The sequence below is a fragment of the Cinclus cinclus genome, chromosome 4, assembly GCF_963662255.1.
Source record: "Cinclus cinclus chromosome 4, bCinCin1.1, whole genome shotgun sequence".
In the NCBI taxonomy this organism is placed as follows: Eukaryota; Metazoa; Chordata; class Aves; order Passeriformes; family Cinclidae; genus Cinclus; species Cinclus cinclus.
Genome location: NC_085049.1, coordinates 18,538,530 through 18,561,527, shown reverse-complemented (window position 1 = coordinate 18,561,527; position 22,998 = coordinate 18,538,530). Strand labels below are relative to the sequence as shown.

General features: G+C 40.8%; 1 protein-coding gene across 1 annotated transcript; it reads right to left on the bottom strand.

Annotated features, from left to right (window-relative positions):
• On the bottom strand, positions 1–12,260 carry LOC134042929 (interleukin-2 receptor subunit alpha-like). Its single transcript, XM_062490866.1, has 6 exons — positions 12,191–12,260; positions 3,604–3,789; positions 3,265–3,387; positions 2,736–2,963; positions 938–991; positions 1–44 (listed from the first exon to the last, which is right to left on the bottom strand). The coding sequence occupies exons 1-6, from the start codon at positions 12,249–12,251 to the stop codon at positions 1–3; spliced, it is 696 nt and encodes a 231-aa protein (XP_062346850.1). The 5' UTR covers positions 12,252–12,260.
• Positions 12,261–22,998: the final 10,738 nt, after the last annotated feature.

Below are 22,998 nucleotides of genomic sequence, written 5' to 3'. Positions count from 1 at the left end.
TCACACAAAGGCAGTGGGAATGATAAGCAGAACAAACCAGATTGCTGTAAAACCCGAAAATCAATATGGTTAGCACCTGGAGTTGTCTTAATTATTGCATTCACTCCAGCTGGGAGAAACAGGCAAGATGAGGGATAGGGTCTCAACTTGCCACTTTGCCCAGAGGCAGGAATTTTTTCATGTCACCCCATTGCTCCCAGGCCCCAGCCAGAGGGGACTTGGGCAACTAGAGATAGACCACAGTCAAATAAACAGGGACTACTGATGTTGTGGTCTCTGGAGTAGTTTGTAAAACTCCTCCTTCCCTTCCTTCATGTCACTCCATTATTCCTTCTCACCATAATGTGCACTACAGTTTTCAACAGACTCCAGCTGGAATCAAGAGCCCTTGTTCAAAGTCTTGAGCATATGCACAGTAAGACATAATTTCTATTTCATCAGCTAATGGCTGAGTGGAAGATGGGGAAGGGGGAGATGAAAATCTCTTTATATTAATCTAAATGCAGTGGTTTAGTTGTGAAGAAATGTTCTATTTGCCCATTTTTTTATTCCTTTGAAAATGTGAAAGAAACCTCAGCATTTAAATATTTGCATTTTTTCTGATTTTTTCCAGCTGAAGTGATTAATTGAATTCACAGAAAGTCTCAGGGAAGAATCTGAAAATTACCCCATTTAAAAACCAGACTTTTGGTTGATCTGTTTCCTTTTGCATTCCTTACAAATCTTTGAAAACTTCTGTAGAAAAGCTTAAGTGTTTAAACAGTCTGTTTATACTGTCTTTACTAACTTCTCACAAAATACATGGATATAGATTTTTTTTGAAGCGTATTTAGTAGCTCTTCTATTAGAAATGGATCTCTTTGGAATAGAACAACACACTGAAAGACTAACTAAGAGCTCTGTGTGACAGAGTGAAGTCTTTAATAAAATGGCATACCTGTGACTGGCAGTGTCCCTGATGAGGAAGGCAAAGAGGACAGAAGTGTCAAACCTATGAAGAGAGAAAAATTCTTGATTTTTATATCAATTTGCTCTTCTGACGAAAAGCACCAGAGTAGTGATGAGGAAAGAGTCAGGCAAAGAGCCAGCTCGACCCAGCACCAAAGCAGTGCCAAGGGTAGAGTCTGACAGCTCACGCTCTGCACAGAACACTTTAAAATTGCCATGTTTGTTTCTTGGCCATCAATAGATCTTTCCAACCGGCATACCGACATATCCACTGATCTGATACCTGTTAATGGTGGGCATGAAGTGAGCTGGAATGGGATCCATCTAAAATCTTTACTTCATATGAGACTGGAAGGATGACTTTCAAGGTGCCAAGCTAGTACTTGGAAACAACCGGCACCTGTTTTTGCCCAGAAAGGTAAGCCACAACTTCCCTGGTGCAAGAAATTAATTTAATTTCTCTCTTATCCTGAAAAGGAAGCTCTGAAGTTGCCCCAGTATGAGATATGGACAGATTTTTAACAAGATGTCCTGTAAGAGTGGTTTCTTGATAAATTTCTTTGTGCTAGTGCTGAAGCAGAATTGAGAAAATTCCAGCCTCATTACACACATCACATCATAGCAAATACAAAAGCAACACTGTACGGGAATAAATGTTTGGTGCTCTATTTGCAAGGACCTGAACTTGCTGAGGTTTGAGAGCATTTTGCAGGCAACTGGAATTATTGTTTTGTTGAAATAAAGGCCAAGGGGGCTTCTTTTGTTATCCAGTTCCATGTTTTTCACAAACCCAATTTAAAAGCTTTAAAAGATTTGTAATTTTTAAAGATACGTAATTTCAATAGGCTGTATTATTTTCTAGGACTGGTTTGTTGATGGGTCATATCCATCACAGCAAGAACTTTTGTTCTGATATCACCAAGTGAAATTATCAGTGGTGTCATGATGGAAGAGGAAAGACCACACAGCAAATTTTGACTTCTGTACTAAGAACACTCTGAACCAGGCACCACAGGGAAACAAATCAATGAAATAGGGGAGAAAGTCCTGGGCTGATGCTGAAACAGTGTGTATGCAGTGATCTGGTATGGTCATAAGGGCTGGAATGACAAAATAGGCTGGATTTCTCACTGACAGCCATTCCTTTTACAGCTATAAAAGCCACAGCAAACTTTCACAAAGCAGAAATCTGTGCATTTTCCTGAAGATGTGTGGAGCTTCTCCTGTGAGTAGGGACACCTATTTCATAGTTACTTCCCAAGGGATTAAGTGAAGGAAACTATCTGTGTACATTGCCATCATTTCAGCGGTAAGTTACATTTGACTCCTAATCAATACTATTTCTTTTGTTGGCTTTGATACAGGTATTTTGAAATAATGCACTGTTTTATGTTATGCAATAATCTGCTAATAGTTATTGTAGTTTTATACTGTGGAGTAAGTAATTCTGATGAAGATCTTTTGTCTGTTACCTCTTGTACATTTGTCTTAATAAACAATTCATTTTTATATAAATAATCTGATTTGCCATCAATAGAACTTACAGGACAGAGTGATTCCTTAAATTTAAACTGCTGACAAAATCTGAGGCTAAGGAAGGATTGCCTTCATTTAAACCCCTTTCTGTGAAGGTGTTTAAATACACAGGGAGTTCTTTCTTCCCCTCAGTGGCAGGGCTTCTTTAGTAGATTTTTTTGAAGCTCCCACTCTCCCCATGACAGTTGGAGGGTCTGAAGCCCACAGGAGCAGGTCAGGACATTGATGTGCTATAATCACAACCATCTTACCTGGCCCAATGGTCTGTGGTAGCCACTGGGTGCTGTCATTGGTGCATCTCATATCAAGGGGGGTCCAGATAATTTTGCCATTCACCTCCTTGCATGTCCTGCTGCCAAAGGTGGGGTGTCTCTTATCATAACCTGTCTGGCACTTGAAATGTAAGACTTGTCCCACATAATGCTGTTGGGGCAGCCTTATGGAGGCATGTGGAATGGTCTTGGGAGGACCACAGAAATCTGTGGGAGCACAGGGCAGTACATGGTTAAAGCAGACAGATTTTGAATACTGTTTCTGTTCTTGAAAATCTTGTATTCTTAGAAAATATAGACATGCAGGATATACCAAGCCTTTCTAATTCTTGGTTATGATATAAAATACTCATTTGCTTACATCATATCACTTATTCAGCCAAGATATTATAGAAATAGTTTCTTTCCCTCTGACTGCAAAATAATCAAATATTACTCACCATTTCTATACTACTTCCACGGAAATCAGCAGAAGAAGCATTACAGTATTGAATGAGCTCTTATTTACCTTTTTGTTTGGACTCTGAAATGTCTTCTTGCTTCTGGGATGCAAGGTTCCTTGCTTCTCTTTCTGGCTTCTGTGTAAGTTCTAACTCCCTTGTGGGAGCTGTTGATGACAAATTTTTCTCATCTGTGGAGAAGTTACATGTGTTGAGTTACAGCAGGACAAATATTAGAACAAAGTGCCAGAGCATCCAAGCTTATAGAGGTTGGCTAGAACTGTTTCAAGTCCTAACTTAGAAAAAAAAGCACAAAAGATCTTTTGTAAAAAAAAGATTTGTTTTATACCAAATAACACAAGAGGAGAAACACCTCTAAGTATAGAAAAAAACCAACACCCACTCACCAATGCATTTAAATTGTTTGTATTTCCAAACAGCACCCTGCTGTTCACTCTTACACTGAATTCCTAGGTATGCACCAGCTTTTCTGTCATAGCCAGGGTCACACTTATAGTACAGTTTGGTCTGTGGTGGATACATTTCAGCAGTAACATCAGCAAATTCAGTTGCTGGAAGATGTGGGCATATACCTGCAAATAGAAAGCCTGAGAATCAGGACAGCCTGGCATTTCACTTTATGCATCAAGGACTTCCCCATTCTCAATACCAGACATACCCAGCAGATGAACAACATGAAACACTATCAACATTTTCTTAATGAAGCTGTACACAATAATTTTGGAGAGCAGCTACCCACACCAGAGTGTGCAGCCTCAGTCTATGGAGTGAGGCACAATAGGCAAGCAATTAAAAATTGCAATTAAAAGAAATTAAAAGTTGCAATCATCTATAAGCAAACATTGGGAATGGGCATAGACTCTCAGTTCCATCTGTGGACACCAAAGAGCAGCTTAACTGTGAAATAAGTTTGCAAACCTAAATATAACTTGTCCCAAAACAAGGACACAAAATGCTGTGTCATCAGCAAATCATATCTAAATATACTTCTCAATCAGTTGGAATGAATTAAGTTAGATAATTTCAGTGCACTTGAAAAGCCTGTTCAAGCTGAGCTGGGAACACAGAAATTGATAAAGGCACTACTTAATGATTATTTAAGGCCTAAAGGCCGAGAAATTAAAGGATCAAATAGTCTGTTCGCACCAGGGCTGGCACTCTGGACCTTTGGGTGCATGACCCATGGCTCTTTATGCTTATGCACAACAGTAACAACTATTAGGAGTGAAATTTCTTTTTTTCAATGCCCTCTTCTTTCATTTCCTCACTTTGTTATTTTCTGCCCTTTTTACTTTACATTGTCTTGCTGTTTAGTAAAAGTCACAAAGTTTGAAGAAGGCAACAACAAAAAGTGAGCAATTTAACAGCTAATCTGCATGAGGGTTGTTTTAATCCCCTTGTACCTTTGTGTAACCAAAGGATTTGCCTTGTAAACTGCATTAGACTGTGGCTTTGAGAGAAACGACTGCACCCGAAATAGTTAACCACATGGTTTACCACAGACTGTCAGGGTGATTAAAATTAAAGAGTTATCAGATCAGCAGCAAGTTGAGATCATGTACTCTCACTTTCCCTGAAAGCTAAAAGCTTCTTTCCCTCAAGACTTCAAAAGCCTCTTTGAAGCACGTTGCAGATCTGAATCTTAGCACAAGGCACTCAAACCTATAACTCATTATTCTCTTCTTAAGAAAACCCACAATATTTAACCTACTCATCGTAAAAGGCAAACATTCTTTTATTTGATGATCAAATGTTGGGTTCTTGTGATCTTGGACTCATCAGACAGGGACTGTGCAGAAATGGTGCACTTGGGAGATGGTGAACAGCCACATTGCAGCTGGATTGCACGAAACTTTCCTTGGATCCAGCCTTTTAATTTCATCCACATTGCTCAAATTCTTGTCTTCTCACATCTAAATAACTGCAGTATCTTCTCTGACCTTTACAACCATATTCTTTTCTCTGATCCAGAAAGAATTTTGGAAGATGAATTTCCCAGGTCTTGTTGTGACCTTGTGCCTGCCTCCTTTTGACTTTTAACTGTTTCATTGTCACATGAAACATTTTGTTCCCTTTTTTTTTTTTTTTTTCCCTTCTCCTTCACATCCATCATAACCTTTTAAAACACTGGCTTCTTGTCCCACACTAGAGCTCCTCACCAATGTGCTCGATATCAAAGGCATCAGCTTTTGGATTTATTGTTTTACCAGTCCTCACACTGGGAAGAGCTGTGAATGAATAAGGATATTGCAAAATATCATTTGCCATGATTGCTCTTAATTGACTCAGAGTATCTTATATACCTTCAGAAGTGCTTCACTTTATGTGGTTTTTGCTCCTCTTTTTAGAAAAAACAGGCATTCAGCATGTGACCCATGCACCGTCCTGCCAGGCAGTTGTAGGGAGTGAAAAGGTCCTCTCTGAGCCTCCTTTTCTCCAGGCTGAGCTCCTCCAGATCCCTCAGCCTCTCCTCATCAGCCTTGTGATCCAAGCCCTTCCCCAGCTCCACTGCCCTTCTTTGGACCTGCTCCAGCATCTCCATGTCTTTCTTCAGTTTCATGTCATGGCACTTCCTGGCATAATGTGGGGAGACTGCAGAGAGGATGCAGACCTGGTGAGATCTGGGCCATACTGACCTCTGGAGAGAATCATGCCTATAACTTCATTCCATCTTTGTGCCCAAGGAAACTGCATCGTTTGCCCCTAAAAAATCAACATCCTTGCTGTGTGGGTGGTAAAATAGCCAAAGGATTGGAAGAATCCAGGGAGAAGGGAATGGCAGGGTAGATTTTTTCTTTGACTAGATTTCTGACCTTTTACATTTTTAGGGAAGATTAGCTTTATTTTTTGTGGGGTTTTTTTCTGTTTTGCACCTTGTTGGTAATTAGCCAATCAACTTGTTTGAGGTGGTGTGATATGAAAACACAAATCTTTTAAAGGGCCAGAATATCTGTGCATAACCCCCTCACAGCCTGTGGTGACCTGGTTTTACACAGCCCAGCTTTCCCTGGATTCTGCATCAGAATCTGGGAGCACAGCTGCTCCAGAGTTGCACTCCCGCTATTACTGGGTTGAAATACTGCCCTCACATTACCTTGAGGTGTCTTGATGTTTTGTTTGCCTCCTCATTTTCCCTCTGCACATATTCCAATTTTTTGAACCCAAGACAAGGCGTTGTGTAGCACTATTTCCTTCCCTTTCTGTCCTGATGTCCACTGTTCTTTCTTTCCTTCATTCACAAAATTCATCAGCCTCTACCAATTATTCTCACTTCCCACACTCCAAAAGTGTCCTGGGACTCCATTTCTCTGCACTTAGAGGTAGTAAATGGGCCAAACAGAGAGATTAGTGTAATTCTGTTCATGGGGATTTAGCCCTTCTCTCAGTTGCAGAATTATAAGAACACTTAGCTCTCCTAAGGCAGATGGGAATTTCTGTTTCTCCCCATATTAATGGATTTTTGGTGCCGACAGCATTTGTAGAAATTCTGGCGGTGGTTTTAATTATTATGATGGAGTGGATGGAGACCAGCTCTTATAAAGGAGACTTGTATACTGAGACAATAGACAGCCATGAAACATAAAAAATAAAAAGTAGGTTTTGGTTCTGCTGGAGTGATCCCTAAATTAAGTTTGAAAACCTTTTTGAGACCTGCAAGCCTTGTCATCTGAGCCAACAGATAGGTGTGAGTTGGGGTGTCTGATGCCATTTGAGATGTCTCAGGGTATCTGGGATTTCCACATGAGCTGTCAGATATCACACAGGGGATACTGGAGGGAAAGAAACCCAGCATCTAAATCATCATCAGTTCTTTCAGGTTTGTTCCCTCACGTTTCCCATTTAAGTATGTTACTCACCCAACCACAAAACTGCTCTTGGTGGGTGTGCTGGCAGTACCAAGTTTCATTAAACCCTCCTGCCTGTTTCTCTTCCATGTCTGAGTTGGCAGAGCAGTGATAGATGAGGCTTTAAAACAACACCTTTAGTCCACAAGGAGTGAGTGGGGAAAATTCTTAACAGGTATTTTTAGTGCTAGGTAAAATACAGACAGTGAGTCACACCACAATAACCTAAACTCAGAACTTCCTCTGTCACGTGGCTGTGTGTCACCAGTGCTGTCATTATTCTGATGTTGAGTTAAAGCAGCAAGGTGCAAAAATAGGATGATTTTCCCCTTACTACAAAGGCATTAGGACGGGATTGGTAGGTAACTGGATGTTCTGAAGTTTTGGGCAGAAGCAGTGGAAGAAACCAGGCACTGCACACACCTGCCCAGTTCAGAGATGAAGAGCACCTCTCCCCAGAGACACCAACAAATCAAAGCAGGCCAAAATGAAGATATTTTCCCAGTTGTGCCTGAAAAGCTAAACCAGCCCTGGGGATTTATACGCTGTGTGAAACTGGGCTCTCTAAATGGTGCAGTCTCATGAAGATGAAACTGATACAGGCAAAGCGAAGGAATTGATAACGACAACAGGACTAAAATGGTAATGAACTTTTTCTAACTTCAAAACTTATTCCCAAAGGATCCTTTAACAAGCAAGCCTCGGCTCTGCAGGATTCTTTCCGCCACTAATGTCATTTATTGCTTATGTGAATTTGTAAGATGGGAATAGATCATAGATGTGGGGTTGGGGTACAGACCCCAGCTTTATTGTAATTTGCCTGTGAGATTATAATTAGCTGTACCTTAGATTACAGAGAAACTGTCTTAAAAAATAATTTGAGTAGTAGTGAGTCTGCAGTGTAAGTGACAGAAATACAGTGCAGATAAAATGACCAAGCACAGGTTTTAATACAAACAGCAAAGGAAGAGAGACCAGCCTTAGGGGGTTGGAGGTGGGTTTGAATATTCCCAGAAGTGGAGAAGAAGAATGTCTTGTTCTAAGGATCTGACAGGTCAGTCTATGCTGAGTTTACTGTACCAGATATTCTCTGTTCAAAAAACAGTGCAAAGTAAAGTGGAATATGAACTGTCAGGAGCTCTAGGACCATAGAAAACTGGGTTTGGGAGAAATGCACTTCTCTTATCTCTTGGCTTAATCCTGCTGATTAGCTGTATACCATTGACCTAGGCAGTAGAATCTAATGCAAAAATATTCCATATACAGCAAGGCTAGAATGGGCTGCACAATGGACCAAGCTTCCTCATGCTAAGCATAATTTAGCCTCAGGAATGTGCCTTCTTAGCTCCTTCTGTGAGAAGTGGAACCAGGCACACCTCTCTAGAGCAGAGCAGACACCTAATTTACCTTCTCCAAAGTAAAGCTTTAAGGTGCTTCTTTTTTTTATCAGCTGCAGTGGTGGAAGAATGTCCTTACATTGTTGCATTGATAATCAAAGTGGTTTACCTGATGCACTGATGGATCTCACACCTGCCCTAACAGGGAGCCTGCGCTGGGGATTTGGATTAAAAATGTAGAATCAGAAGAGGGAACATTAGGAAACAGGGAGAGGGAGAAAAACTAGCCTGGGCACAGTGTGTTGGGTAGAAAGTGCAAGAAGTGAAGAATGGGGAACACTTGTTTTTCTTTCTGGGTGCTTTTAACATCCTTGGTTCCGTGCTAAAGCCACAGAGCTCTGACTCTAAATGCAACCACAGCATATGGTTTTGTAGCAGAACACAGAGCCAAGTTTTGAGAACAGTATAGGTGAAAGCCTTGTTTGGTGTGTTATATTTTTGCTTAAATAGGCAACCTCAGTAACACACTTCTTTGATATTTTCATCTAAAAGGAAACAAAAAATGTATTTTTAAACAGCAGCAGAGATACAGAGTCTTTCCTTTGTCTGGAACTTTCTCAGCCTTGCCTTTTGTAGGGCTGAAAGGGCAATAGAGAATATCCTCTCTGAAAATAATTGAATGGTCTGACAAGTGTGTGTCCCAGTCTCAGGAAAGTGAAAAAAAAGTGGGGGGAATTTTGATTTCTAATATGCCCAAAGGTCTCATCTCCCTGACTTAGGGACTAAGTATGGTCATGGAGCTTTGTCCTGGAGATTTCAAGAGTGAGATGGAAATTTTCTGCACCTGACAATGATTTTTCTGATGTCACACACGAAGTATTTTTCCACATAGAGAGGGTTATATATTCTTTATGTGAAGGCTCACACATTACAAACCAAGAACATCAAGAAAAAGTGATAGAGTGCTACTTCCCTGGCAGGGCTGAAGAACAGGAAGTGAAGTGAGGAAAGTCATGGAAGGACTTTGCAAATGTGGGTTTTGAGGAAGCATTGGAGGAGACAGAGCAAAGACTCAGTGAGCCACACTGTTCCAAAATTCAGGACCAATTAAAATAATTCAGGGAATTAAATCCGTGGGTGGAACATATCCAGAAACTGGCCTTTGACGATAACATTACTGACATAGGGAAAACAGGGCAGACAAAGCTGAAAATTGAGGAGGTACGGAGATCAAAATAACAACACTCTGAAGGCAACAGTGAGCAAAGTCAGAAGCAGTAACTTTCTAGAAGTAGATAAAAAGCAGCTTTTTTCTGCAATAAAAGGAAAAAAGGACATCTCACCTCTGATGAGGTGGGAGAACAGTTTCTCCAGCTGAAGAAGCAGGTATGCAGGATCTCTGTCTGTAGTATCTGCTTTTCCTCAGTAGGATCACACTTCTAAAACATTTTTTAAACATTTTAATTGTAGCTGTATATTGAGCCCTTTGTTGCTGTAGGCCACTGTAGCTGAAAGGTTTATAAAGGTATTTGGACTCTCTCTCTGACCTTACAAGAATCACTTGTCTGTGTTTGACAACTTTAATGTATTCTGCATTGCATTTCAAATCCATGGGAGCCAGCACTAACATGCAAGTATAATGGGAAAGAAATTCCTCTCATTTACATGACTGAGATCTGGTACCCATCTTGGGTGAATTAAATTCACTTGAGTGAGTTTCTTTATTTTGTGAGTTTTAATCCTTTCCAGGTTTAAGTTGTAAATCTGTTAAGTGTATCCCTGTATGATGAATAGCAAGATGGGAGTGTTGTAGGAGCACAGACCAGCTTTTACCTTGTGTTTGACCCTCACTTCAGACTTCACCCATGCCTGCATCCTCTAGGCACTGCTACTGTGCAGGATAAAGGAGATAAATGTGCTGCTCTTCACAGGAAAACCAGCGTGTCTCTTCTTAGCACTAAGGTATAATTTAATTTTTATTAAATGGATTATCAACCCATGCCTTAACTTCCCCAGTCCCCCAGGACTTTGCCCTCTCCAAACATTTTGAGAACTATCAGTGAAACTTTTCTGTAAAACAGATGCTTTTATTTCCTTTTCCCTCTAATTATATTTATTCCTGATAGTGCATTTTGAAAAACACCATCTAGGGCTGGACCTATTTACAGAACTGAACTTGCAGTGCTGGGACAAACTGAAAATACTGAGGCAAAATAATAAAAAAGCACCGTATGTGCTGAGGCCTGGTTGATTTTTGACCAATTTGACCCAGCCCCTTTCCCTTTGCTTTGCTTATGTCTGTTCCCAGGTCTCCTTGTTGATCCTCCTAAGGAAGTAAAACCAACAGGTCTTACAGCCACAACACCTTAAGTGTCTCCATGATTAAAACCCCCTAAATTGGTAAAACATGGTGTTTCTACCTTAGCATACTATTTGCAGGGAGAAATTACAAATATATATATATAAACATTATGTTTAAACATTGGGAGAGGCATTGAAAATAAGTACAGGAAGCTGAGGAAAGAAGAACTTAGTGATACAGTGGAGAATGCAATGCTGTGCATTTATTAATTCAGTGGTAAATAAAATTACATCAAAAAAATGCAACTGCTCTGACATCCCTCAATTTTTTTCCAAAAAACCAGAAAGGTTTCTGATAAACGAGACCTGCCAGCAAGAAATTTCACAACATGTTCCAGGCAGAGTAATAAAGAAAGTGTGATCTGGGGGACCTGACTCATCCCCAGAACTGATCCCACTGACACATCTCTGGCTGAGCATCTTGCAGTGCTGCTCCTGCATACAGCACCAAAAACACTTCCCGTGGGGTCTGGCACCTCATCTGGCAGTGAAAAATGCCCCATGAAGGAGAAGGTGCAACATTTACTGGGAAAATAATGAGAATAAAATCACCCGGGGCTTCAACATTTTTGAAGGTCCTTCCTGCATTAATGAGTTCAGTCATTAGCAACACATTCCTCCCTTGAGGTGGTCAGCCCCAAGGAAAATTCCCAAACCTGCTAAAGATGATCCATCAGCAGTTTCAGTACCAGCCTGAGAGCCTACCTTAGGCTATGTCTGTTCATACCTCTCATCCTGGACATCATCATCAGACACAGAAGGAAATATCACATTTATGGAACTCTGAGAACAGAAGATTTTTTTCCCTACCTTTGAACAAAACAGTTCAAATTTAAATACACTAATGTATCGCCAGACCATTTCTCAATACACACACTTGTCAATATAAATAAGCAAAATCTAAGCAGTGTCACCATTTACAAGTGTGCAGAATTATGCTGAATTGGATTAGCTGTCACCATTCACAGGTCATAGGCACTGCTGATAGAGAGGCATGACTGAAAAAGTATTTCATATCTATAGTACCCATAGCAAATTTGGATGGTACTTTTTAACTAATATCACTGCCATCAATTTCACCTACAAAGGTACTGGCATTTCAGTGTCTATTTTTGTTACAAGAAAATGGAAAAAGGAAATTCAAAGGGCTTTCTCAGGCTGCTTTGATCTGCCCACTGTTCCAGTGATGAGTTGGGGGATACATACATTAGTCAGACAAAAAATATCCTCTAAATCTCTGGATTTTCTGCAGTTGACAGTTTGTGGGCACAGAACCCATTTCTCTCATTTCCTTAGAATAATAAATTCCTTATGCTCCTTAACATCTTTCCTTTGCTGAAAGGAGTCAGGATGTTGTGAACACCTTCCAACAGCTACCAAAAAACCCAAATCATATTTTCCCTCCCCAAAAGGCAAAAAGAGTCTTTTACCTGTCTTATTCCCCTTGATGAATCCAAACAAGAGCCACATCAAAAGCCACTTGAGCTCCATGGGACTTGTCCACAACTTTTCTCCACTCTGAGGATGGTGAAGTTTCTCAGAAGTGACGAGCTGTTGCCAACCAAGCCAAGGAGCTGATTACTGCCTGATGAGGCTGTCTGGGAACATCACCCACGTGTGCAGTGAGGGCTTTGGTCAGCAAATCATCGTTTTGCTGGCTCCACGGGAAAGAACAAAGGCTGCTTTCTGTTCAGGTATTAGTCTGTTATCCAGGAAACCAAACTCAATGCTCGGTGTGGCGGTGCATGCCATCGTATGTAGGAAGTGGTTTGACACATCAGAACTCCTGGCTCCAGAGCTCTTTCACAGTTCACTACAACTGAGGTCAGTCAAAGTAGAGATACTTTAATAGGCTCGTTCAGGATCTCAGCCCCAAATCTGTGGCTGGACAGGTATTAGAAAGGGACCATGGATGTGGAATGGATTTCTGGTGTGTGACAACAGACCTCAGGCAATATCTGTGGGCTCTACCTGTGAAAATAAGGTTCCATGGCTCATCCATTTGGGTTTTCAGAGGTCTTCTGTTAGTCATGATAAAGACACACTGCATTTGGTTTTGATGGAAGCATGTGTGTACTTCCTCTGAATCACAGTAGAGCTTCTGAAGGATTGACGGTTTGATTAAAAAAAGCCAAACAAACAAACAAAACAAAAAACATGAGGGTGAGGCTGGAAGGTTTGGAAAAGGTTTCCCTTGCTCCTAAATTTTCTCCGTATGACATGCTTCAGTGAAATTCTTCCAAATGCCAGTGGAAAACTAGAAATTACCAAGGAAGTATCACACTTTATGTAGCTTTTCCTTAGCTATTTCCACAGAAATTATTTCCTGTTAATAACTAGAGAATTAATTAGAGTAGACTATAGGAAAAAAACCATTTAAACTGTAGTATTCTATCATGATTATTACATGCTGGGAACTTATTTCTCATTTATAAATCCTCAATTAATTAATTCTTTTTAATAGGCAAGCTAAGGTATATATGTGATACATTTTTAACTGCTGCTATGGCTGCATTCATCAATCTGCCACCTTTCTCCTGACAAACCTCCCTTTTCTCTTTCCATGAGAGATTTTGTGCAGATTAGTGATGCAGGTGACAAATCCTCCTGCAGGGTTTGGCAGCTGAGAGGCTTTGCCAGGAGATTACTTCTCAAATCCAAATGCAACAGGGCATGGAGAACAAGTATGTTCTGAAGCAACTGCTATGGGTAAAATGCTCTGCTCTCCCCAGGGCTGCTTTATGCTCTGCAGGAATTTACTGCCTTAGCTTCAGTATCAAATCATCTTCCTATTTAAGAGTGCAATAGGAAAAGCTCATGCCAAAGCCTTCTGAAGGACTTAAGAAAGTTTCACTCCTGAAAAATCTGTAAGAAAGTCTTAGACACCAATCCTTCACCTTTTTCCAAAATGCTTGGAGATATGTAACTGCCTGAAGCCTGCAGTCATCTGGGCTGGTAAAACATATTTATTATTTTGCTTGGAAAGAAATCCCAAACTTTTTATCCTTTCCTTTTAATACAGGGTCTGTTCTTTTGAGATGAAGGGAGTTACTTGGCAACATATGCTTCAAATTCTTGCTTGGTCTCACTCTTTAATTCCACAGCTATTTTAATGATGGACAAAGTGATGAGGGATGTTTTCTGCAATCCTCCAGCTCATTTTTTCATGCACCCATTTGCTTTCAGGTATCAAACCTCAGCACAGGTGAATAACAGCCACTAAGATTTTATCATAAAAGGTGAGATTTTATCCAGGAATGAATGGAAAGTACAGTCAGTTGTGCTGGAAGGAATGGTGACTTCAGGTGGCTCATTACTACAAACACAGATTGCATGAGAAAGACCCGCAAGTCAGCCTTTACACTTCTCAAAGGTCAGAGAAAACGGTTATGGTTTGTGAGAAAAGTTAGCCAGATCAGCTTTTGGAAATAGGTCAATTTGCTGAATGATTCTACGAAAAAAAAACAGTGCAGATTCTCCAAGGAACAGACCCAAAGCAGAGTGAGGTAGAGAAGGGGAGAGTGAGAACAGAGAGACCCAGCAAGAGGGAAGGGCACCCAGGCACAGATGAAAACTGGAGTTTATGAGAAATAAAATATAACTAGCATTATGATTTAGATTATTAACATGAGATGTTAGCAACAGAATTAGATGTGGCTAATTCTAAGGAAGGGAGGTGCTATGAAAACGCAATGGGTATCTGGGAAGTGGTGGAGGAAACAAAAGAAAAAAAGCATCTTGAGAGAGAACGAAGATGTAGGAGGAAAAGAAGGTGCTGTGATATCTGTTGCTCCTTAACTTTTTATTCATTGATCAGCAGAGTTTTGCTGCTCAGGTAAGTCCTCTGTTTCAGCAGAGAGCTGGGAGGAAAAGAGCCTGTCATGTAGCTCAGGCCACCACAGAAGAGATTATAAAGATTATTTTTATTTAACGTCACAAGGCTACAAGTACAGAAATGGAGTTGCCAGGGAGTAAACCATAAACACAGCTACAGCCTTTTTAGGTCTAGGTTTAACTAGACCTAAAGGTTTCGAAACCCTGTAAGTACTTTTAAAACTCTGCACAAACTCATTTGGTCTGGAGGAGTGTCCTTTCCTTAAACTGGTCTCTCAGCCAGCTTGAAGAAAGCTTGGATTAGCTTTCTGATAAGATCACAACACTGTGATCTTATTGCAGTCCTTCCAAGTTCAAGGCAGTTGTAAAAATCCATGTAATTCACTGAAATAAGCAAGCTTTGTGTTTTATTCAGCTTTTCTGCTGTGAATTACTCTTACACAAGTCCTCTATTCAATGGAATAACATTTCATATGGACCTTCCCAGGGAGGGTGTGGGGATGGCTCTAGCAGCTACCTAAATTCAGTTAATCAGCATGCTGTTTATGCATCCTTAAAATTCCAATAATGGTGGTTGTGAACTCACATTGTGCACCCACAAGGGTCCTTCCCAACCTCCGCAGCAGTATCCAGCTCTGCTGCAGGGCAGAGGTTTGGGAAAGCCCGAGTCATACCATGTCCTTGAAATTATCATCAGAAAAATTTCATCCAACCTAATTATCTCTAAAGGTCAAACAGGTTTTAATCACTTTTTATTCCCCATAAAAGTGAGATGGAGCTGACGTGAGGCACACAAATTTCACACCTTAAACAGAGCATCTTTGCTGGGTCCACAGGGTACAGCTCAGGAGGGTTGTGTGGCCAGTAAAGTTGTCAGAGTTCCCCCTTGAGTCAGTGGAGGGTCAATAAGGACATCTATAGAGTGATTCACCTCCTCTTCTGAACATCCACATCCACCAGATGAGTCACTCTTATCTTCTCTCCCTCTCTCCCTTCCACCTGCACACAACTGTCTTTTAGGTAGCCCCAGCTAGATGAGACAAATCCATCCTGAAAATCCATACTGAGTTTGGAAATAGAAATTAAATTGATTGTTTAGTGACTGAGAACAGTCTTTTCTGCCACACATCTTGGATATGGGTCATCATAGCTCATATTAACTATTCCTTTCTTCAATGCTGAGTTGTGAGATAAGTATGTGAAGAACATGAAAAACTCTTGGATATATTTAGTTTCCACAAGGTGACTATTGCCACAATGTTCTTAATACACCAATGCCTAGACTGGGTTCCTTAATACTTCCCTATGCAAATACAGGTGAATAGTACAGACAACTTTCTTCCTATTCTTACTTGCAATCATCATTCCCTTGGCCTGGGCAAAAAAAAAAATTGAGGAACTGGTACATGAAGTGTATTATTGCATGGTCACATTCACTCCTTTTTTTTATTACCAGGAATTTATAGTTAATCAAGTATATCAAGTAAAGTGCACATATCTTAAGACAGCCCCTGCAGTGAGGTCCTTACCCAAGACACCATTTCTTTGCTTGATTTCAGTGACAATTTTTTAATATATTATCTGTGCAGTTATGGAAATATAACTTGGATGAATAATGGCGTGAGCATGAAATTTATTAGAAAATCCCTGAAATGAAAGTGCCCTTAAAATGGTTCAAAACTGTGTCAAATGGAAGAGCATATTGAGAGACACTGATTAACTGCCAGAAGAGGACAATGCACTGAAAGGTAGTGCCCAGGTGAGTCTTTGGTTATTCAATATTTCCAGAAGTTCCCTGGATGATGAAGTTCAGTTGACAATGTCACACATGAAAAATTTAAATCTAACTCTGAACTGTACAGCACATGAAAGAAATCCCTTGCTTTGTGCTGTGATGGTGAAGCTATGGATAGGATGCTGCCTCTACTTGTGGGCACTGCACACTGAGAAAAGCATGGAGCAGCAATGGGGATGAAAAAATGGTCTAGAAAACCTTTGTCAAAAGCAAGAATCAAATAACTTGAAGCTGTCTGAGGAATGATGATGGAGAAGGGCACAAGGTAAGAGCCTTAGCAGTGGTAGTGATGGAGCTCCTCTAGGCATGGACTAGATGAGCCCTCAAGTCTCCTTCCAGCACTAGTCTAGGGACTATTTAAATAGGGCACATCCCCTTTGTTAGAGGCATCTAAAGTCAAGAGAGATAAATGTGAGCAAGTGGCACATCCCACTACTCCCATCCCACCTTTGGCACTTAAATTGCCAAGTGAACTTCCCATGGTTGAAGATCACCATTAGAAATCTTCCTGCTGCATGTCAGAAGGCACTTTTCTGCATCTTCTTTACCTTCATGGGCTGGGTAGATGCTTCTGTTTAGGAAGGCACAGCTCAGTGCCTTTCTTTACCTCAGTGAAAGCACAGTTAATCTTTCTGTGTCAATTTTGTTGAGTCAGCTCTGAATTTACCACCTCATAGGAAGCTGATGTAGATGTTCCAAGAACTGGGGCTAAATTCTCTGCCACAGAAGTTAAAAGCAAACAGCTGCATTTCAGGTCTTAGACCCTAATGTAGTGCCTTACCCTGGGAGTGAAAAAAAACCTGAACTGGATGGCTTTTCAGGATTACTTACAGAAATGCAAAAAAATTTAGAACTTCTGAATGCAAATAGTAGTGGGAACTATTTAGAGATGTTCATCAGCTCAAGTAACTTGGAAAATTTCTAGATCTAACCATTAACCAAGAAAAGTTCATGTTTAAGTGTGAAAATTGGTGTGGTACTAAGGAAACAGGTACAGAGTGAGAAAATTAAAGGGTGTATAGAAAGCTCAGGATGCATTTTGCTTCAGCCAAGCTAAAGAAACACAAAATAACAGGAAGTTTTCCTACTTGAGCAGAAATTATTAAAGCTGACCCTTTTATTCAGTGCAGAATAAGGGTTCATGCCTTGTTTCTTTGCTTCTAGTGAGGCTCAGGACATGGTTCAGTATCTTTGTGATTAATCCCAAATCGTCTTCTTCAGAATCAAGTGCAATCCTTCCAATTATTGCCAGAATAACTCAGGCTGAGATTTGTTACAAAAGTCAGACCTGATGATTTAGGACAGAATTTCAAAACCATGATTTCCTGTAGGATTTTCCCAGTAGGGTATTATTTTAAATGCACATTCAATGGTTGTCAAATACTGCAGTATTCCAGTATTCCAGTGGTTGTAGATGAGGCAAACTAAAAGGTGACAATTAAGCATTAATGAGGGAACATTGATGTTCAGCAGAGCCAGACATTTGAGGACAGAAAATTATGAGTGAGATATTAAATAAATAGCTACTGGTGAATACTCCTTATATTAGGTCAGATCTCCACGGCCTGTTTTGGTGCAGTTAACCTGAAACCATTTTCATTCACTGAGCACTATTTGTGCACTGGAGAAGGGTGGGGTTGGGATGGGATCTTTGGATTATCAAATCATACAATTGCAGAGTCACAGAATGGTTTGGATTGGAAGGGGGATCATCCAGTTTCAACCTCCCTGTTGTGGGTAGTGTCACCTTCCACTATCCCAGATTGCTCCAAACTCTATCCAGCTGGGCCTTGAATACTTTCAGGGATGAGGAGTCAACAGTTTCTCTGAGAAACCTGTTCCAGTGCCTCACCACCTTCTAAAAATAAACTTTCCCTTATATCTAATTCAACTTTCCTTTGGCTTAAGGCCATTTCCCCTTGTCCTATCACTCCATGCCCTTGTCAGAAGTGCCTCTCCAGCCCTCCTGTCAGTCTCCTTTAGATACTGGAATGCTGCTCTAAGGTCTCCCTGACCATGAGATGACCATGTTTGAAGTGCAAAGCTCAAACTTTACAGGCCTGTGGGGGATTCCAGGGCACTTTGTGTCTTTCTCCTGAGGAAGCTCAACTGCTGAGACAAGATGAGGAGAGAATTTTGGATCAACATAGTGGTTTTCACATTTTCTCAGTTAATGAGATGTTGATGTAGACACAGACTTTTGAGTTAGTCACCTGTCTGCTGTGACAGTGAAAGGAGAGAAGAAGCAGCAGCTCAGATGACCTATTTCTGATGTCTGCATTGGGGTGAAATGAGCTCCACGGTGAAGTGGCTGCTTCACTGTACTCGCTATGAACACCAAAATGCTGCAGATGTCACATTTGGTTTGAGGATACTCACCAAATCTCCCACCTGGCATTCAACTGCTATGAACAAATTCTGCTTGCTATAATTAGCACCAAACATTGCCTTGCATTGCCTTGGTGTCCATAACAGACTCCCACTGCTTAAAGACCTTGGCTAAAACAACCTCCCTATCACAAAGTTTAATCTCTTTGATCAGATGAGCCAGAAATTTGTCAATTGTCCTGGATCCAGGCCGTGTCTCCAACCCCACCATCTCTCTGACTCTTGTGCACAGGTTATAAATGCTGGAGCACAACAGGTTTGGGGCTGAATTCTGGACAGCTTCACTCTTGAAAGATAATGCAATTAAAGGTGAAAGTGATGGACTGCAGTTGGCAAATCTGTAGTATGGAAAGGTCCAAGATGTCCACCTGAGTCCAAACACCTCTTCTGTTCAGGGCCTCTGATGGTCAATGCCTCTGTACTGTTGGGAGGAAAAGGAAACAGGAAGGTGACCTAGACAGGATCAAGCTGACTAAACCATGCTAATGAAATGCAGGAAGTATTTCCATAAAGTAGTTCATATTTCATGCCCTGGAGCTGTTCTTCCAAGAAAAGAGCAGCTATTTATCAGGCTGTTCAATACAATTACTCTTACCCTGAGGAGGTTCTCCTCTGACCCTAAGGAATTAAACTGTCCACATTTTACATCCAGACCTTATTTCATCACCTGCATCCATCCAGCTGAGGAAACTGCCTGGTAGTTGGCTTTGGAGGCTGCAGAGGAATCATTAATGTGGGGCAAATGGCCTCAAACTTTCTCCCAGAGATCAGGACAAAGCTCATTGTAACTTAACAACATTCAGTGCTGAAAAGAGGTCCTCACCCCAAAATGCTGAGCTCAGACAGTGAGTGCAATTGGCTTTGAATCTGATTGTATTTACCAACTGCACAAAATGTGCAAATTTTGCTGGAGGTCACCTTCATCCAGCAGAATTCCATCATGTGTGGGTCTTGTGTTTTGAAAGGGTACAGGGACACTACAGGCAGGAAATCAAGTAAATAAACAACATGTGGGATCTTTTATATCTCTTCTGGATGTACACTTGCCCTCTTCTCAATTAATGCCTCTGATTATCACAGTTCAGCCCTTCTGAAGTCCTGTCTATTTTGATCACTGCATGGTGATAATCAAGGAGAACCCTATACAGTTCACTGAAGAAAGCATTAAACAATCTTAGAATTTTAGACTCTGTCCTAAGGTGGATGGCACCAACTCCTAAATTTCTTTATTTCTAGTTCCCAGAGATCAACATTCCCTCATCTCAAGGGTTTGCCTTGCAACTTGCTTTTAATACAGGGAATTATTAAATAAGTCTCTGAAAGTGAGAATATTTTGGGTAAAGAGTTTCAACATGTCCCCTTGTTACACAGAGGCCGATGCCACTTGTATTGAAGGAACAAAGAGAGGACAATTTCCAGGGCTGATTTACTTCCTATCAGCCAGACTGCCCCTTGCTCAGATGCCCTCATGACCATCTTCATTATATCTGTCACCTGCATGATACAAAGAATAGCATTCAAAAAAAATCTCATTAACTGTTTTCAAGGTGAGCAAGTGGAAAACCTGAAATATGTGATGTGACTAACAAAAGCCAGACACTGAGCCTCCTCAATTTGGAGTGTTTTTGTCAGATCATTGAAAGTAGTGGAAAGTATTCCAGATGCTATGCCAGATACGTACACTTAGACTATAAAAGAATAGATGAAAGATAATATGAAAAAATAAATCATAATATAATTATAGTATCTACCTGCTTGGCTGTTCAGTATACACCAAGATGATTACATCTGTATCATCTCTCTTCAGTGGGATCAAGAAATTTCAAAAAATAAATGCAAAATGACAGTGACTGCACGCATTTTAATGCAACTGGGTTTGCGTCCTGGTTGCTGTGGCATCTTAAACATCCATGCACAGCCAAACCTCAGCTTCTCACACTCCCCAAAAAGGGACATTGTCTGAGCAGAGCTGCTAGCACTCACTGATTGTGACAGGCATTGCTGTGAGCTCCCCATGGTGGCACAGCCCGGCTTTGCCCTTGGAATGCTCCATTCTTGCAACATCCAGATCCAGTGTGGAGCTTTGAAATGAGAAATCATAACCAACAAATGGGAATTTCTCATACATGGGAAACCAGAGGAGCTAGGAGAGGGAGAGCTTCATGAAAAGGACCAGTTGCCAAAGGCAACAAGCATCAGAAGGAGCCCAGAGGAGACAGCTAAGAGCACCTTGTCCAAATTTTGGCTCCTCCACTGAGTCCCAATGTGGATTGGGGAAGTAATTTCCTTGCCTTTCCCCATGCCCAACGCCTGTGAACTCTTGATTACAATAAATTCTTGACAAAAATCTTCGTGTTAACTGCAGAGATGTCTCTATGCTCTCCTGCTTGATGCCATGTGCAGACTTTGAGCTAAGACGGGACTCTGTCTTAGAATCACAAAATCATTTGGGTTGGAGGGACCTTAAAGAACATCTTGTTCAACCCCCCTGCCATGGGCAGGGACACCTTCCATTATCCCAGGCTGCTCCAAGCCCTGTCCAACCTGGCCTTGAACATTTCCAGGGATGGGACAGCCACAGCTTCACCTGTGCCAGGGTTCACTACACACACAGTAAAGAAGTTCTTTCTGATATCCAATCTAACACTGTTCTCTGTCAGTTTAAAGCCACCCCCCCTTGTCCTGTCTCTCCATGCCCTCACACAAAGTCCCTTCCCAGCTCTCTTGGAGACTGCTTAGGTCCTGGAAGGTGTCTGAAGTTCTCCCCAGACCCTTCTCTTCTCTGGGCTGAAGGATCATTGAAAACATCTTCTCCTAGTTCTGAATAACTAGAAAATAACAGAGCAGAAGTTTAGTCAAAATGTTTCTACCTTACATTTAAAAAGAAAGAGAGAAAAGCTTCATTTGTTTTTGCTTCAGGAAGCTCTCTGCACCAACGGAGAAGAAAGTCCCTTTCTAAAATAACAAGAAATTCATTAGCACTGCTTGTACTTTTTTAAGGTCACCATTACAGATATTTTTGATAACACATCCTTTTACGCACATGTGGTCTGGTCTGATGGTGGAGATAATGCTGTTTACCTGAAGAGTAGGTTTGGGGTGGGTTTTTTTAATGTCTTCCTTGTTTTTCAGGAACAAAAGGATGGACAATGCTCATACCTGGCCATATGGTTTAGGCATTGGAAGGAGTGTAGAAGGAAAAACAAGACACATGGTGAACATCGTCAGGCAGAAAAAGATGAAAGCACAGTGTTCAATTTCTAACATTTTCCTTCCATGATATAATGGAAAGGATCAGATCATCAAGGACTTTAGAGGACTCTATATCTGGCTACACTGCTTTTTTTTTTTTTGAGAAATATGATAGATGACAGGTTGGGCTACATTACCTGTCAGGGTAGTTCAGTATCAGGTACTTTTCAATAATCAGGATAATATTTCTGGAGGAAGAGACAAGAAATGTTGTCCAGAAACATGTAGAATAATCAGCCTTTGTTCCTAATCTTGTTTTAGCTTCCAGTCATTAGGTTGTTTGATAACATATAAGATAAAAGTTTTTCTGTCTTGAATGAGATATACACTCAGAATAAACAGACAGCTCTTTGTTTCTTGCTCAAACAGCATCTTGTCAATTGTAGAGTTATCAAAAACTGCATGGTAAACAATTATGTATTTTCATAAAATTAAACTATGACCAAAAATAAGTCCTAGGATATAAAGTGGAATATGGAAAGTGTCCCAGTAAATTAGGAAAGTGCTGTTCCAAGGATTGTGTTCTAGAGGTGATTGACCACCTGGCTACAACCCATGCTTGAAAATGTATTTGGCATCTCAGTTTTAGAAAGCTAAAACTGGATGAGATTAATTATATTATAATTGTGAAAGACAACATCCCTGAGTCTATATATCCTTATATGTGGTCTTCTTGTGGGATGGAAAGTGTAACTTCTAAACACCTGGAAAATGCTGTTTGGGGCTTGAGGAAGCTCAAAATCCTAAATCAGAGTCATCATACCCCTTAGACCAGACTGGTCAGGGATGAGGGACCAGTGTTCCTGTCTCTGTTGGCATCACACACCTCTGTGGCAGAAACAATCCAGAAGGGCTTGTTAGTTCTCTAGGACTACCCTAAACCAGCATTTCTCCATTCAACAGGTTCTGAACATCTGTCTTAGCTTCAAAACTTCACCTGGAATATCAGTGCCACTGGACACACTTCAG